The sequence below is a fragment of the Polyodon spathula genome, chromosome 6 (genome assembly GCF_017654505.1).
Source record: "Polyodon spathula isolate WHYD16114869_AA chromosome 6, ASM1765450v1, whole genome shotgun sequence".
In the NCBI taxonomy this organism is placed as follows: Eukaryota; Metazoa; Chordata; class Actinopteri; order Acipenseriformes; family Polyodontidae; genus Polyodon; species Polyodon spathula.
The window spans coordinates 57168355-57187641 of record NC_054539.1 but is presented as its reverse complement, the minus strand read 5'-3'; the positions used below and the strand labels follow the sequence as shown (position 1 = coordinate 57187641).

The window sequence follows — 19287 nt, the reverse complement described above, 5'->3', positions numbered from 1 at the left end:
TTGTTCTTATGTATCAACTGTATTATATTCGAGCTTCATTTCATGGTAACTTTTAAAATGTCCTTAAAGTACAAGTTGATTCAAATTGCATAGGTGTTTTGACTCTGAGTTTAGGGGCTGCTCATCACTTATAGTGGTGCACTTTTGCTTGGGTATAACAAGCAAGTCAGAGTCAGAGGACCTCAGCTTGCGTGCAGGGACATAGCGGGTCAGCGGCTTGGAGAGATACACTAGGACTACTAGAACTAAGGAGATCGACTCCATTACTGAAAGGAAATAAAATAAATAAATAAACACAATATTTGCAACAAGAACAATTCAGAATGTGCAAACATCAAAACGGCAATGAAGTAGGAAATAAAAAAGAAGGAAAATAAAATTTGAAGCTGCATATACTCATTAAAAGTTAGATATTTTAAGAGGAGATGTTTACCTATTCAGGACATCAAGAAAAGTAAACAATTGGGCTAAAACAAGTTACAGATGGCCCACCCCCATTGCTTTCATTGTGTCTAAGCATACTGGATGACAGCATTAGACCTTGAAGTGTTAAGAGACACACATTGGAGTGCTAACACTGCAGAGCACAGCAAGGTGGAGCCGTGAAGAAACTGCATGAAATCGTTGCCCTAGGAGCAGTTCAAAACAACTCTTTAAGGTGGAGCACAACAAACTAAAAACTTAAGACAAATTCAATAATTTAAATTAGTATTCCTTTGGAATCAGTGGTTGAACAGAGGCTGTCAGAGGGGGAATCACAATGACTGTCTCCATAGACTGGCTGTAATTTGATTAATAGTTTTTTTCTGGAATGGGTCCCAGACAATTATACTCTGCAGCTTCAAAACAACATTGCCGTTAATGAAAAATCAGGCAGTAGCCCTTGCCAAAAAAAGTTTTTTACAGTATGGAAATAAATGGAATTAAAAAATGTGTTCTTAAATGGCATTTGTCTGATTAGTTAATTGTTTGATGTTTTTAAGACTCGTAACAGATTTAGAAAGACTGGAATAAAATCTACAAATTGAATGGGTCCAGCCAGGAATTGAATGACTAATCTCCAATTTCAGTAATTAATTATTTAAGTCTACAGTAAATATGTTGATGGTTTTTGTCCAAAATCCATAATGCTGAATTTACCATAATGTCTGATTAGTTAATTGGTTGATGTTACTCGTATAAGGTCATAGAGGCAAGACATTCCCTATGCTTATCTATAGTTGCGCAATGTACCAAAGTTCATATGTAGTCCTAATACTTTCCATGTTTTACAAAAATAGTGTTGCCCCTTTTGAGCTGAAGGCTGGGTAAGGGCAGTTGAGAGCTTGGTTCTTGATCACTAATAGGAGAAGACATGTCATCATAGCAGAACTCTAATGAAACCCACATTTCACAAGAACCTCACAGTTCACCAGAACAGTTTCTGTCACTTGAGTTTTGTATTCCTGAGGTTTCATCAAAGGACGAATCATAAAGAAGCTGCTTATTTATCCTTGGGGGATGGTCTTTCAACTTGGCTGTGACCATCTACTGGTGTATGTCGATATATGTAGAATAAGTTGGGCACGAAGAGTTAAAGATCAAATTATCAGGTGGTTTTAATAGAATGAGGAAGTCTATTCATTGCTAAGTATAATTGTCCAGACAAGCTCAAAAACAGGCTAATACTGATATAGAGAACAATAATAGCAGCTCAGTATTGGAGCACCAGAACCCAGAACCGCAAATGATTGTAAACATCATAAAAAGACAAGAGAAATGTGGAACAAATTAATAAAATGGGCATTTGAAGCAGCAAACATGTTACAAGCAAGTACTAAGCATGTGAAATAAATTTGCACAATCCATGCAGCAGAGGGCACTCTTGTTCAGTGTGTTCTTATTTTAAAAGAGAGTAACAGCTTTTTGCAAAAAACTGAGTGCAGACTGCAACATGACTGGTGTATTTTGAACACACTGTAATGATTAATGATTTCACAACAACATAATAAGCGAAGAACAAGAAGTTTCATATATGATTTAAATGCATTGTATAAATTCTCTTAACTATTATCTGATGTTGGCAACCATTCCATATGAGTCATATGACAGTATGACCTTTTAACTGTGCCAGCTCCACCTACCTTGTATCTGTTAGGCCATATTGTCAAATGATTTGAATTGAATGAGGATGGAATGGAATAAGTGTAGGTACTTTGGATTTCCAGCCGAGGTCAAAGCAAGTCCCATGAGAACGATTCAATATTAGATCAACAGATCCAAGAGTCAATCAGAATGATTACAAACATTCTAATGACATTTGCAGACGCTTTAAGTGGAAATATTACAAAATAACACTGACAATACAATTTATATATTAATTTGCACACAATACATTATTGGTTGTTTGTGATTGTTTGACCTCCTCTGGTAAGGTATAGCTGTAGTAGGAGTTTGAAACCATTATCTGGAGCAACAAAAAAACAAACACTGTGTTGTTTGTAAACAGGACTTGTCTATATAGGATTTATCTTATTATAAATGTGGGTTCTGTTCATGGTAGTGGGAGCTATGAATTTTAAAAGTATAGTAATAAGTTCTTAGAGTCTAGTTTCTCTATTCTAAAGTTAAAAACATATCTTAAAATCTTAGCTCATATAGCCATATATTTCTGTGGCCTTTTCTAGTTTTCATATTGCATTGCATTACTGCAATTCACAGTTTTATTGTTTCCATAAACCATAATTAGAATCGCAGGCCAAATTGTTGGCCAAGGTCCTGTGGCCTGTATCATTGCTTTAAAATCAGTTTCAAAAGTCTTTCTTTTCAGACAGTAACCTTGGCTTGTCAGTCATTGGGTTCTGCAGCTGGAAAATATATTTAATTTGGCTGCGCTATGAATACGTGATCTGTGTGGTCAAATGAACTCTTAACACGAAAGAGATTTGCAAATCCTAGGCTTGGACTATATACTGCAAGCTTAAAGAAGTGAGTGCCCTTTACATTTCAAAAACACTTTCTTATTTACAGTAATCAGGAAGGTTGGAAAAGGTTATTAAAAACCTGTGCTCATTGCTGGCACCTGCAATAACTTTCTATACTCTCAGTGAAGATTTTGGCCTGGACAGTGTATTAGTTGTTGAGTTAGAGCAGCTGACAGAGTCAGAAAGTGAGTATGGCAGATGTGTGAGGGTTGGGTGGAAGCCACTGTATTCAGAAGCAGGGAAGCCTGAAACTAACTTGTCTATAGTTATGTATGATAAAGAATCCTGAAGATTTCACAATAAAATGGAGACTTGCTGCAAGTTTTAAGTGTCTGCCTAGTTATTATGGGCTTAGAAGTGCCTTTACCTCCAAACAGAAACAACTGCAATTTTGTTGTATTGCTGGTCTCAAAAAGTCGAGTAAGTGACAACTGGAGAGCAAAGAAAAGCAGCTGTCCACACCCTGACTAAGTTGTTGTACAACCACAGACACACCACAAGATTGCAGCATTATGTTTTGGCAGACACATACTGTAACACTGCCAAGCATATCTGCACTTTATCTGGGGCCCTGTGTACTTTGCTCCAGTTCTTGAAGATGATTATTCAGGCTTCTTCTTCCTTGTTTCCTCAACTAAAACTACATAAAGTAGTATACAAAATCCTGACTAAACTTACCTTTTTACAGGAACCGGCAAGAAGCCTGTCTAGAGGACTTTCACCCCACATCTTCAGAGTGCTTTCCAAGTGTAACTTGTACATCTCCAGAACAGAGTAATTCCTATTTAAAAAATCCTTCATGGTTTTATTGCATTTTCACTGCAACTCACATAGAGTAGCCTTCTTGGTAGCACCCCAAAGTCTAACACTAAAATTATTTTCCAAATGATTATGACAAGAAATAAATACAGGTGCCAAATAATGGATCTGTGTTCCTTACATTTTACAAATATTTTCCAAATTACTATTTGCCTGGACTCTTTCCCTCTCATTTAAAGCCCCAATGCTCCACAAAATTGACAAAGATGTAACAGATTACACAAAAATGACAAAGATGTAACAGATTATACAAAAATGACAAAGATGTAACAGATTACACAAAAATTAATTATGTGGTGTTTGTTCGCTGTAATTTTTCAGTGTGCTGTAAGACCTGTTTCCATTTTATTAGTTGCTCACACCAGCAATGTGATCTAAACAGGTACACTACTGCAACTTTAAAAAACAGAAGGCAAAACAGGCTGTAGTCTGACTTTTCCCACATGGTGTTTTGCTTTTGAGCCACCAGATATTCTGTTCCGGCACTGATTTTATAAACAAACCATCAGTCATTCAGCACATGTACTTGGCTCAGGCAACCAGACTAAGGTAAGGGTAACCAATCAGCTGCAACACAATAGCCATGTTAATTTAAGGGTTCTGAAAATATCAATGATCATGTTTGTTTAGTTTAAGTTGCTTCAGATGTCAATTTTATAGATTTTAGTATTTAATTGATTTCTCTTTTTAATAATATTTCCAGTCATTCTAATTGGTTCCTGATTCTGTTTCTCCAATATTGAGTTATTATGATTTTTATCTGTGTCTGTCTTTATGTGACTGTGAGCTTTCCATTCAATTCAAATCATGTGACAATGTGGCCTTTCAACTCTGCTAAGATATCTCTATATATATTTAGAGTAGGTGGGGCCAGCAGCTTTGAAAGTTCCCATTGTCTGTTATTTGAATGACCCGATGAAGCCGGGCCTGGCCCATTTCCCGCCGGTGGAGGCTTCAATTGCCGCCTTGGTCTAGGGGTCTAATTTAGTGCTCCTGTCCAGGGACGCTACCTGCCCCAACAAGCAGTGCCGGATCTCAGAGGTGATCCTCAAGTGTGCCTATTCAGTCTATGCGTTCGCCTCATGGCTAGGCAATTATAATACCATTCTGGTTGCCTACCAGTCCCATTTGCTGAGGTCCCTTGCACAGAGTCACAGGCCCTCTCCACAACAGCTGGATGAGCTGCACATGGTTAATAAGAATCTGCTCTGTGTCAAAGCTCAACGGGACAGCTGTAGGGAGGAACCTGGCTGTGTTGATAGCTGTGCTTAGGCAGCTTTGGCTTTCCCAGGAGCGCATGCCTGATGGCGACAAAGCATCGCTTTTGGATATGCCAGTTACACTGAGGCATACGTTTGGTCCCACAGTGGACGAGATGAAAGAGCTGGTTCTCCTGCTGCCTAAGCGACCACCTCCAGTGTGCAAACCAGCAACAAACTGGCACCCTAGGCCCCAGGAGCCTCAAAGAGGTGATGGTCAGAAGCCTCAAGCCAAGCCACAAGCCGAGCAGCAGCTCTAGGAATTTGTTGACAGAGGCCCAGACCCCCTTTTCAGAGAGCCATCTGAAGCATTGGTGTCAGTGCACCACGAACATCTGGGTGCTTCCTACTATTTAAACCGGCTACTCACTGCACGGGAGTGACTACAACATGAGTCATGGACCTGCAAGATGCCACTGAGGTGACTCAGGAGGTAGCAGCTCTGCTGCAAAAATTGACTATTTGGATGTTAGACCTGCTGCAGTTGGAGGAAGCGTTCTGCTCCAGGTAATTCCTAGTGTCCAAGCGGATGGTGGCCTCAGACCGATCCTCAACCTCAGACAGGTTAACCTGCATCTGAGCTGAAGGAGGCTAAAAATGTTGACGATGCAACAGCTGTTGCAGACAGTCAGGCTGGGTGACTGGTTCACCACTGTGGACCTCAAATTACACCTATTTACAAATCCCCCTAAAACCGGTGCACAGGAAGTACCTGCGGTTCGCCTTTCAGGGAACAGCGTACAAGTTGAGTGTCTTGCCATTTGGCCTCTCCCTTCCCTAGCCTTCTCGAAATGCGTGGAAGCTATCTTGACCCCATTTAGACTCAAAGGCATCAGAGTAGTCAATTATCTGGATGACTTCTTCTTTTGTGCCCAGTCTCCAGTAGTAAGAGGCCCACATGGAAATTCAGCGGTTGGGCCTTATGGTGAATAATGCAAAGAGCCGGCACACGCCTTCCCAGATAGGCTCCTATCTACGAGTGTGCTTGGACTCCATGTCCATGTTGTCCACTCATTGAAATGAAAGTGTGCAGAGAAAAGCCACCTGTTTGGAGCTCTTTCAGATCAACAGAGCGATCATGGTACTGACGTTCCAGAAACTTTTGGGTTTGATGGCAGCAGCTTCCTAGACCCTTCCATTGGGTCTCCTGCACATACGCCTTCTGCAGGCTTGATTCAACAGCAGAGTTTTTCAGCCCATGTTGAACCTCGACAGCCTGAAGACAGTGATTCATCACTGTCTAAGGCACTCTCTTGGTGGATACAGCCTGCCCATATTTTGGAGCTTGCCCTGCTTCCGCTGTGTCTGGAGAAAATCAGGCAGAACCGGGCCAAGGTACTCCTAGTTGCCCCTTATTGGCCCAGGAGACGGGTTCTAAACCCTGATGCAGCTCCTGGGTGGCCAGCCATGGAGACTGCCCAATCGTCACGACCTGCTCTGTCAGGCATGGGGGAGTTTATGGCATCACGACCCATTTTACCTGCAGCTCTGGGTCTGGCCCCTGAACGGCTGCATTTCAGCTATCTGGGTCTATCCAACAGGCTTGTTGACACCCTATAAAATGCCAGAGCAGACATGGTGCCTGCCTTGTGGGTTTGACCCCACTACCTGTCCAATGGCAGTTATACTGCAGTTTTTGCAGGACCTTTTTGACGACGGTAAATCCCCCTCTACATTAAAGTCGAACAGGCAGCTATTTCACCTTTTCATATCAAAATTGACTCGGTCTCCCAAGGAGCTCACTTTCTGGAGGGGAAATTTTTGAAAGAGGTTTGGCAGCTTTAGATGCCTATGAGAGATACTGTTCCTCTCTGAAGGTTAAACATGGTGCTTAACACAGTCATGAAGCCTCCTTTTGAGCCCATGCATTCAGCTGAGCTGAAATATGTATCACTCAAATCGTCCTTCTTGCTTGCTATCATCTCTACAAAGCAGGTGAGTGAGATGCATGCAACATTCTCGATTGCAAAAGCCAGCTTAATTTTGCAGAAGCTGAAGACTATCTTTGCATTTTATGTCAACCAGACTGGATTATATAGTATGGATATACATACTTCAAACCTATTTAAGATGTGTCTTGGTATGTACAAGCTTTCATATATGCAGAATGTGGTTCAGTTTCTAGGGGGTACCTGCTTATATGAAGGTATAATGAGCCTTGAGGATATCTACCACCAAATAAAAGCCAAGTGAGTCAAAGAAGATGATTGTCAGAATTCTAAGGTAAAACATTCAGTCAAGTAAAAAAACATTTTGGCTTGTGTCTTCTTCAGGTAGCCTAAACGATTGTTTACTTGAATTGGTTTTACTGGTTGAGATGATAAGAGTGAAGAATAACTTTGATAAATCTTGTCGACCAATATTTTATAATCCACATTTAATAGGGAGAGTGAATGAAAGTCCTTCATGACCTCACGCTCTGCCTTTCACTATGCTGGACACATGAACAGATTTAAAAAGCCAGAGTATCTAGTGATCTACTGGTCTTACAGATCTATTTTAAAGAAAGATGAAAAGCAAATACATGGAGCTACAGAGCTACAGCTCAGTTAGGTTAAACTCCAGCACTGAAATACTTTCCTTTAAACCAAGTAAACCATTTCACTTTATCTTGAGAAACAAATAAGAACACTTATGCAACTCCATAATTTTTTTTAAATGTTTATTTAGTGTTTAAGGCATCACTTTGGTAGTCATCACATCACAAAAAGCTACTTCTTTAAAACTAAACATTACATTACATGGACAGAAATGTGAAATTACTATATACTTTATATAATATCATATATATATATATATATATATATATATATATATATATATATGATATATTATAAATGTGGAGGTTCTTTTCATCACCTCTTTTTAAAAACCCTACTTGAAACAAATTGCTTTATTTTATTGAATTACCCAACCTATTCAATATATCATCACATTCAATATAATAATAATAATACTTATTTATTTAATATTATATTCTGATAGGTCCCTCTTAATTTGTACACATTATAATTAAATTAGCACCCTAAACTTGCCGCTGTTTTAATTAGAGAGATCAAAAAGCACCATAATTTTAATGTACATGAATAAAGTACTACTTTAACAATAAAAAATAAACTAACACAACACAAAACTAACAAACTGAAACCTGTACAATTTTTAGACTGAACACAATTTTTAATTTAATAATGAAGTTGGTCCTGTCTTTGTCAAACAATTTACAGAAGATAACAATTTAAATGAAAAGGAACACTTTAGTACCAGCTTTTTGGGAGAAATTTAATGCCTACTACTTAAAAAAAGAAAGCACTAAAACCTACTTTTGCACCTTGTCTCGATCAATAAAGACAAAACTAATTTCTTAAAAAAAATATGTAACTGTGAACGCATGGCTCGTTAGCGGTCATCTTGGATTATTGTACCTAAAGTAACATTTGGGAGTACAAGATTAGATAATGATGGCAGGAAAACCAGCCAAAAGATGAACTCATTCTGATATTATTTATATATTTAGTTCAATATGAGTTGCTATTAATTTTCCTTTTTTTTTTTTTTAAACATGTCTAATTCTTTTTGAGACGTCTTGTGTCTTGTTATCCTAAAGAAATTAAAAACAAAAGGTGCAAAGCTCTTTAGGGTGCGGCCAAATAAAACTAAAGAATGAACAAATCCCACCCAGCGCGCGACAACCATAATATCCGGAGCTTCTCGGCTTCTACGTTTCCATTAAAGGTGCTTTAAACCCTTTTGAAACACATTTCTTGATTAACCACTCAACAAACCAATAGCACCTTGTTTGAGATTGTTGTTTTAAAGGCATGATGCACAAATCTGTTGCTAAATTACTTAATTGAACCAGTTTAACTTCCTTCAAGGTCTTAATTTAACGATACCTAGAAAACCTGGATGACTCTGGAACCCGGGGACCCAGTTTGTACACCCATGCTTTAAAGGGTTAATCAATTTCTGTATTTCTATAGGAAAAGCACATTTAATTAAGCACAAGGCTCATTAAGCTTCCTATGATTTGCCCCATCATTTATAAATATATTTTTCCTTTTTTTTTTTAAAGCATCTAAACCAAAGTTCACAGATCCTAGATTTCTATACATGTTTTCCCATTATGTTCTTTTCTTCTAAATCCAATTTCAGTACAGGTTTTAATGCATCATAGGTGCTGATCAAGGCCTTTTAAGTTTTAATCAGCCATCTTGGCAGTCTGCATAGTTTCCGTGTATCCAGAAACAGATCTGGGCATACTTCAGAGGGGTTATCCGGACGGCCACGTTATAATCCTGCTGTATGCCATTTACATCCACCCATCGGTGACCAGAGAAAATCCCGATGATCTTTCTCTTCCACTTCTTCTTTTCCGCTTCCTTTAGGCGGATGTAGATTCCTGAGCCACTGGAGCCAGGCTGAGCGTCGCAGTACTGGTACATCAGGTCGTTGGACTCATCTGAGACACTGCAGAAACGATACACCAACTGTCCCGGCCTGTCATCATCGAACGCAGAAAAGTGGATCCGGTTACCTGGCAGTTTCTTTACAGTGGGACTGATTCCAAGTTCCATGAATTTCTTCTTGTGCGGCCGCTTTAGTTCCAGCACAGCATAGTCGTAATCCACTGCCACGTCATCTGTTACTTCTCTGAACCAACCCTTTGGCACCTGAGTGCGCTTGACCCGAGTCCACTGGAACGATGGCTTCACCTCCACAGCCCTTTTGTTCCGCTTGGATCCTTTCCTCTTCTTGCCATGACGTTTGGACCTCAGTTTCAGAATCCCCACCCTGAGCTTCTTGGCGCCTTTGACGTAGTCTTTCCCGTCGTGGACGCAATGTGCCGCTGTGAGAACGTGCTTCGGGGACACGAGGATTCCTGTGCAGCCTGTGGAGATTTTGACGGTTGTAGAGAAAGGGTAATTGGTCACAAACTGCTTGTCAGAGATACTAAATCTGCTATCCATGCCATAGACTTGCCTTTTCCTCCGTGAAGGAGAGTCCTTCTTGACCTCATGCTCTGTCTGCACATCAAAGTCCCTGAAGTACACTTCTGTGGAGGTACGAGTGCCGTTCTCATAAACAGTCTCGTATGAAAAGAAGTTCTCAAGGTCAGCTACACTTGCCAGTGGCAGTCTGCTTTGACATTCAATCCCACAGGTTCCATTTAATGCTGACTTGGCTTCGGCTTTAAATTCTGGGCAACTGAGTGTGACAGTTCTCTTGTTCAACACTTGTGGTACTTTTCTTAAGTGCCAAGTATAATCCTCTTCAGATTCAACCCCACAGACAACATTTAATGCGGTATAGGAAAGCAGAAGTAAGAGTGGTATAGGCCCCATTGTGAAGCTTTGTCTTGCTCTGTGGGAAGAAATAAGAATGTGTTACATACGTAATGTATTCTGTATCTTAGATCAGTAAATGGTATGTATTTTTTCAAAAGAAGAACCTGTACGTTGTAAGCCTTTACAGAGTGACAGCATAGGAGTCTAGTTTTAATGAGTGCATTCAAACAACACTGCTTCGATGCTGTACTACGTCTCTGACTGCCCACAGAAAATCACACTATATGTAAGAAAGGATATGAATTGTTATAAAACTCTTATAGTTTTAAAACTCTTTAAGATCCAAGGAATGTCTTTACTCCAAGCTAAATTTAGAGAAGACCGTAAATTCAACTTCAATAGCTAAAAAACAAAATTAATTTATGTGCTGCTTCACATTTCCTCTTGTGATTACTCACACATGTTTTTCTCCCTTTTTGTGAACTGTGGTATTGCTTGGCAAGTAAAAAAATACGGGGGTCTGATTAGAACTGAGCCTAATCAAAAAGCTGAAATTGTAAATGCTTCTCTTCGAATTCCTCAGGAAACTAATGACTCTTTGTGAGAGGGAGGACCCTGTCACTGGTTCAGCTGCACTGCTGCTGTTGTAAACAGGAACGCTTGCCCGGAGCTAAGCTGATCCGGAGGTCCTGATTGGCTGTGGGGTGTGCCCAGGGAGCCTATGCCTGTTTAAGAATGCAACAGTGGCAGTTCAAGGCTACTACAACATGGCCATAGTTACACAGGTGGGCGCTGAGTGAAAGCTTGCTTTGTTTACATCGAGGAGGACAGTGTCCGCTGCACAGGATAACTACTACAGAACCCTTCAACTTCCAGTCAGTCACGTTGCAGTTTGTGTACTCTGGTGGTCACAACTTTTATTTAGTGACCATTTATTAATTTTATTTATTCTCCTCTAATTTGGAATTTCCAATTATGTTTTTTTCTCCTTACTGCAGCGAGTCCCCACACAGTACAGACATTCTGAGGGCGTGCGAGCATCCTCCAATCTCACACGCCTAAAGCCAGAATTGCTTCCAAGCAATCCAAAGCACAGGTGGGCAGGCTACCAATCCCAGAGAACAGGGACCAGCCCTGCCTCTTATCCACTCTAAATGTGCTCGTGTCTGGCCAGTAGGGTTCGCTGTTGCGCGATCAGGAGAAGCAATCCCTTCCGGCTTTCCCATCCCCCACCCAGGGAGCCTCAGAGCCAGTGTGACACCCCCCTCAGGGTCCCCAGCAAAGTTCGGCCTCTTTGCACAGCCTGGATGTGAACTAGCACCGTCCAAGCTGTGTGACTCATCTTGTGCTCCCAACGGCAGCGCTTTAACTGGATGAGCCACTCGGGGTCCCTTAGATGCAGGCAATTTTTGAGAAGAAAAAACTGGTTTAAAAGTGCTTCTTAAATTCGAAGGAATATGGTAATGTTTTTTTCTTTAACTTGGAAGAATGTATTTAGGTACATTGTGTATTTATGGCTAAATGGGGGATACTGATTTAGTATTTTGAAGTTTACTAACATTGTTTTGCCTTTTTTAATTTTTCCAATTTCTGAAAGTTGCTTTCACAGCGAGTTGTTCCCTAGAGAAAAGTGAATAAGTGTAAACGGTAAATTTTAGTTTAGAGCAGTTTGTGTATTGGCAGTGTTTAGCAATAAGGTTGTTTTTCAATGCAATAATATGTACTGTAATGCTATAAAAAATACTTTGAAGATAATTATATTAAGTTGCTACAAGATAGTACATAGCACCCAACACTTTGCACCTCCCCCCCTCCAACTGTAATACCACTTGGGCTCATGTTGCACTGCTCTGTGTGTTTTCAGGGGCAGGACTAAAAAAAAAAGAAAAAAAAAATCACATTTCATGTTGAATTATGGCCAGGAGCAATAAACCCCCTTCCAACTCATCCTTTGTAATTGATGTCATGTGCCATCTAAGTATTTGGATTTAAAAGGTTTACAAAGTTTGCAAGGAACTACAAAACCTCAAATCACTGTTTTAATCAGAGCGTTCTTAACATAAGAACATAAGAACATAAGAAAGTTTACAAATGAGAGGAGGCCGTTCGGCCCATCTTGCTCGTTTGGTTGTTAGTAGCTTATTGATCCCAGAATCTCATCAAGCAGCTTCCTGAAGGATCCCAGGGTGTCAGCTTCAACAACATTACTGGGGAGTTGATTCCAGACCCTCACAATTCTCTGTGTAAAACAGTGCCTCCTATTTTCTGTTCTGAATGCCCCTTTGTCTAATCTCCATTTGTGACCCCTGGTCCTTGTTTCTTTTTTCAGGTCGAAAAAGTCCCTTGGGTCGACACTGTCAATACCTTTTAGAATTTTAAAAGCTTGAATTAGGTCGCCACGTAGTCTTCTTTGTTAAAGACTGGACAGATTAAATTCTTTTAGCCTGTCTGCATATGACATGACTTTTAAGCCCTGAATAATTCTGGTTGCTCTTCTTTGCACTCTTTCTAGAGCAGCAATATCTTTTTTATAGCAAGGTGACCAGAACTGCACACAATATTCAAGATGAGGTCTTATTAGTGCATTGTACAGTTTTAACATTACTTCCCTTGATTTAAATTCAACACTTTTCACAATGTATCCGAGCATCTTGTTAGCCTTTTTTATAGCTTCCCCACATTGTCTAGATGAAGACATTTCTAAGTCAACAAAAACTCCTAGGTCTTTTTCATAGATTCTTTCTCCAATTTCAGTATCTCCCATATGATATTTATAATGTACATTTTTATTTCCTGTGTGCAGTACCTTACACTTTTCTCTATTAAATGTAATTCGCCATGTGTCTGCCCAGTTCTGAATCTTGTCTAGATCATTTTGAATGGCCTTTGCTGCTACAACAACTCCTCCTACTTTTGTGTTGTCTGCAAATTTAACAAGTTTGCTTACTGTACGAGAATCTAAATCATTAATGTAGATTAGGAATACTGATACTGATACTAGGAATACTGATCTGATACTGATATTAGGAATACTGATCCCTGTGGTACACCACTGGTTACCACACTCCATTCTGAGGTTTTTCCTCTAATCAGTACTTTCTGTTTTCTACATGTTAACCAATCCCTAATCCATGTACATGTGTTTCCTTGAATCCCAACTGTGTTCAGTTTGAGAATTAATCTTTTGTGCGGGACTTTGTCAAAAGCTTTCTGGAAATCTAAATAAACCATGTCATATGTTTTGCAATTATCCATTATCGATGTTGCATCCTCAAAAAAATCAAGCAAGTTAGTTAGACACGATCTCCCTTTCCTAAAACCATGTTGACTGTCTACCAGGACCCTGTTACCATATAGGTAATTTTCCATTTTGGATCTTATTATAGTTTCCATAAGTTTGCATATAATAGAAGTCAGGCTTACTGGTCTGTAGTTACCTGGTTCAGTTTTGTTTCCCTTTTTGTGGATCGGTATTACGTTTGCAATTTTCCAGTCTGTCGGTACCAACACACCTCAAAGATGGTGCCAATTCTTGATAGTGTACATTACAGATGTATGCTTGCTGGTGCTTTGACACTGCTTGAAAAACATTAGAATTACTGGTATATTCATTAAAATTTATGTCATATATATGTAAATCCAATATCTCGAAGGGGAAAATCTGTGTGTTAAGCGATAACTTCTAGCACTGTTCCAAGGCTGAAGGTGAACTCCTAAGAATGCAGAAATACTGACTCCCCATCAATCACAGGTAACATCACATAAGTTTCATGTTAAATTAAGCTCAAATAGGACACAAGTTAGAAAGCCCCAAAACAATATCACATTCCGTGTTTTCATAAGCTACGACCCCCGACCCCTCGACACTGACTTGCCATGGCTATGAAAAGATTTCCTGTGGTTTTGCTTCTGGTGAAGTAGTTGTCGCCAGCACACTTCTGGCTAGCTTCCCAGAATGAACAACCGATTGTTTAGTCACACTCTTCAGCCCAGACCACAACCAGGAAAAGCAACATACTTCTGGGGAGTCCACGACATCTGCCAATGAGCCTCATGTCCCCTCCCTTGTTAGAGATGTTTTACGCCTTGCACTGCAATGAACTATGTCTTAAAGAAATATGGCATAGATACATTATGTTTAAAAAGTGCCTATAAATTATGAGACCGTGCTATTTGCGTTCTGCCTTATAATGAACTAGCAGCATGGCATTGTGGGGTAAATGGGAACCATAACAATGCAGTCTTATAACTGGTCCAACCTTATAAAGCATTAGCCAATGGGTTTGTGTCTTAGATTAAAGAATAATAATAAAAACAGCACTGACCTGTGCTACTTCCATGTGTTAAGGTACCATCCAATTAAACTTTTAGGCTGTCACCTCTGTCTGCATCACTCACCGAGAGTTAGGTGTGCTCAATTTAAAACTTAATGGACTGTTGCTAATATACTGAAGCACAATTAGCAGTCTTTGCTTGGCACAAACCAGGCACGTGTGGGTCAAACTAAACAAGTGTTGGACCTTATGACAAACCAAATCTACATTAACACTTTGACCATGACTGTACAAGTTTCTGGGCCTTACAGTAATTGCTCTTACAGTATCTGCACAGTCTCAAACTGTATAAAATACAAGCACAGAATCAAACGATCTCCAGAATACAGAAATGGGGGACTATACTGCTTGTGCTAATCAGAAAGAACAAGCATGTATCAACTGTTTGCCTCCCAGAGACTAGCGCTCATGTTTCAGCTGGCCAAGGAAAAACCTCAGGGATTAAAGGGTTAATAACACTGGGTTCTGTCACTTTTTTCTTTTTTTTTTTGAGATGCAGGATTGCCTGTTTAAAGCTACAGATGGTACAAAGATTTCCAGATATCTTTTTTACAAGCTAAGACTGATAACAGTGGCTACCTGGTGGTTGTTTGGATTCCTCCTGCAGTCAGGTGAGAGCACAGGCTTTCACTTTTTCCTCAGTCCTGACCCTCTAAGGACAGGAATGCTACAGATGACAATCACTGGGGCAAGGTATGCACAGTAAGGGGGATGTGGCAGAGCTTCTTGCAGGCTGGGCCATCTTTTATCTGGCACAATGCAGATCGTATTCTCAGTAATCTGTACCTGTCAAAATACTGTGTAATTTCTTGGCTGTCACGCAAAAGTGCTAGGTGTGTATCAAATAGTACAGTTCAACCACATTAAATGAACTGAAATTATATTTTTCTGGTGGTTGCTGGCAATAAATAAATAATAATAAAAAAATCCAACTACATTCCTTCACCAACATATCAAATGGACACCTACACTGAAAATGAGTTTAGATTGTATGTAATGGATTACCAAGCTGCATCATTGCTGCTGAATCACTGGGATCCATTAAGAACCAACAAGACAATCAAATCATTGAAGGGCCAAATGACCTCTAATTCATAATTGACTTTATTATTAGCAAACACATATACAAAAGGAAGGCTCCTTTAAAATGGCCCTATGTGAATTATTCATTAAAATAGTAGATGGACAAGAAATGTGGAACACCTGCCATAACAGTGTCATTGTGTATGTACGTCAGGGAAGGACAGCCCTGATTTTTGCATGTCTGTGAAAGGATCTCCTGTTGACTACTTCTTGCCTGTTTAAAGATATATCAGCCTCCCTGAATGGATGTATGTGTGCTGCACGCAACCATAATCCAACATAGACTTACTTAACTGGCACAGCATAAACATAATTAGAAACTGTTGTTAATTTTGTTTAAAAAACAAATTCTTAGCTGATGTGTTGCTTGAAGATATTTATGCAGACAAACAACTGATTTCTGTCCATTGTTTTTTGTAAGAGCTATTTATTAAAATATCTTAATTGAAGTACTTTTTTTTTTTTTTTAGGAAGCAGGTGTTATTAAAATTACTTACAATATATTTTAAATCAATGTGCTTTCCGTGCAGAATATGTAGCTTATACAAAGATATGAAAACGTAGCTATACTAAAATAAAACTAGCTTCATTTTTCAAATTCAATCAAGGAAAACAAAACTGTACCAGTAACCCCATTAACACTAAATAAAACTGCATCTGAGAAAATGACAAACCATACGGTTGATTGCAGTAAAACTATGTATGTATATATGTGTGTGTGTGTGTGTGTGTATATATATATATATATATATATATATATATATATATATATATATATATATATATATATATATATATATTATATATATATATATATATATATATATATATATATATATATATATATATATATATATATATATATATCTATATAACGAAATATTTAATTATTATGTTGTGTACAATTACTTCACAAAGTCAGCCTTTTTTTCTGGAGAAATTACTTTTGTATTTTCCCCACGACTCCATCCCTCCAGCAATTTCAGTGGGGTTCTCCCTGCGAACAAAGGCATCCTCGGGGTCCTAAAGACAACATATCCACTCCTTTACCAAGGAGTGGACTCTTCATGAGAATGCCTATGTACAACTAAACAGTGATAGCATCTGATTGATGCGTTTAATATTCTCTGCCGTGAAAAGGCATTATGATGCATAACTTGATTGATCTGTATAAATATTGGCAATAATAATGAATGCTGCACAAAATCCAACAGAATGATGATCCATAGTGAGACTACTTTTCGCCCTGGAAATATTCTCTCGTGTATTTCCTACAGTTTGTTCAAAAGAGGGAGCTACTGTACAATTAGAGATTTAAAAATAAATAAATAAATACATGTCAAATCAATTTTCTCCCCATCTACTGTTTAGAATTTGTTAAAATTAATTTATAACAAAACAAGACAAATACAGTACATCCAGAATTTACACAATCAGCCCATTACTTACACACCCGTGCTGTACTTCCTTAAAGCATGTAAAACAAACATTGGTTTTCCGAAAGAAAAAAAAAGATGTACTGTAGCCTATAACGAAAGACAAATAAATTATTAACACAAAAAAAAAAAAAAAAAAAAAACACAGAAAAATATCGTAACATATATCTATTTTTACTGTGTAGTATATCGATTCATTTGGGTGTTGTTGGGTAACATATATCTATTTTTACTGTGTAGTATATTGATTCATTTGGGTATTGTAGGCATTCGAGTTATTTACTCTAGTTCAAACATTCTTAAATCCAGCCAAAAGAAAAACAAAACAAAACAAAACAATAAATAAATAAATAAATAAATAAATAGATTCATTTCTCAAAACCTACAAAATAAAGCGGCCTCTTAAAAACATCAAACACTTCCTTCACGGTTTATTTAAAAAGGGGTAACTATAATCTTCATATACTGTAGTACCGTGCAGTCTAGTCGATGCATGCATAGCATCACACAATTACAAAAATAAAGAAAAAAGAAGACGAAATAGCTTTTCATACCTGCTAGCATTCGATAGCTGGGTGCAACACATTCCTCTAAATGTTGTTTTTATGAAATATTTTTTTATCCTCTTTGTTGAAAATTATTTATTTATTTTGCACCAAGAAGACGTCTTATGAACTCAAGAACCTCACTTTTAACATAGCCGGGGACCAAAGACTGAAGGAAGTTGCAGACAATTCGCTCTGCACTGACTGCACTTGATGCTTATGAAAACAAGTCTACAAAAAAGCTTGAAGTTTCTTCACAGACAAGCAGGGGGTTTGCATAGGGGAGGGACCAAAAGAAGAGAACGAGAGACCAGGCTGTAACGGTGGCGCTTCACAAAATCCATAAACACGTTATATTGGTGGTAAGGCTTTAACATTGACGGTGTATTTAATTCGAACGTGAAGGAGTTGTAAAGAAACAGCATATTGTGTATGTGTGAACGGTGACCCTACTGTCACGCGTCCCTTTCAGTGTTGCCAAGTCTAACGAGAAAATAAAGCGGCACTGCCTTTCAAAACTGCAATAAATATAAAATGACATTACTATCTAATTTTCAGTGTTACGTTTGTTTGTATTTTAATAATATTTTTTCCCCCATTTTAGTCACATGACTTTTTGAACCATTAATGCTTGTCTTCAAACCTAAGCACAATGTAAACCAGGTAAGAATCACATATTTACAGAATTTAGGTATTTTATTTTTCTAAATTAGGATATTGACAGCCTTGGGATTACTGTGGATAAAAAAAATAAATAAATAAATAAAAAAAAAAACTGCACATAAAAATATCTACCAAAAAATATCATACTTTAACATGGTTGCTAAAGTTACCAATGGGATGCAATGAGTATGTATTCTGTAAAATGAAGACAACAATAAAAATAAAAAAAAAACACTTCAATGCCCAAAAGGTCTCAAATCAGTACATGGATATGTTAATGCATTAAGTCAATATGTGAATAATTTTATGACTTTATTGTCACTGTTGCTCTTACTCTTTAATTCGATATGGTCAATTTGGATCAAAAGTGACCATCTATACAGTATTTATAGAGTAACAACACATTGAATATTTGATGTGCTGAGTTATGATCTCAATGCATGTGAGAAAAGCAAGCCCACTGTTCATCCTGTCTCCAACAGATATACATTGCATGAAGCACTGGGACATATTGAAGATGGTGAAAATGACTTTGTGGATATGGCCATTCTTCCACCCATTGAAGATTCAAGTCAAATTACTGATAAAGATTCCAACAAGTCTGATGACAAGGTTGAAGGCAATCCTACTCATCTTCCTGCCAGGATTCTTCAAGCTGTTGATGTGGGATATGATAACCAAGCATTTGATCCAGATCTCATTTTAAGTTCTCCATTATTTTCATGTTGCAGATAACTTTCACATCAATAATGATCGTTTTTACAAGCGTAGATCTATCATTGATCTTTTGAATGAAGCATTCAAACAAAACGACCCAGAAATCAATTTGAGTATTGATGAGTCAATGATTCCGTGTTTTGGAAGACATGGATCAAAACGGTTTATTAAAGGAAAGGGCAG

At 38.4% G+C, this 19287-nt stretch overlaps 1 protein-coding gene across 2 annotated transcripts; it reads right to left on the bottom strand.

The window, feature by feature from the left end:
• Nucleotides 1-7904: 7904 nt before the first annotated feature.
• LOC121317378 (inactive serine protease 35-like) lies at nt 7905-17966 on the bottom strand. 2 transcript variants are annotated; one of them, XM_041253237.1, is made up of 2 exons: nt 17734-17966; nt 7905-10402 (listed from the first exon to the last, which is right to left on the bottom strand). In XM_041253237.1, the coding sequence occupies exons 1-2, from the start codon at nt 17763-17765 to the stop codon at nt 9244-9246; spliced, it is 1191 nt and encodes a 396-aa protein (XP_041109171.1). In that variant the 5' UTR covers nt 17766-17966; the 3' UTR covers nt 7905-9243. The 2 variants fall into 2 exon arrangements, with proteins under 2 accessions (XP_041109171.1, XP_041109172.1); XM_041253238.1 differs by lacking the exon at nt 17734-17966 and adding an exon at nt 13764-13969.
• Nucleotides 17967-19287: the final 1321 nt, after the last annotated feature.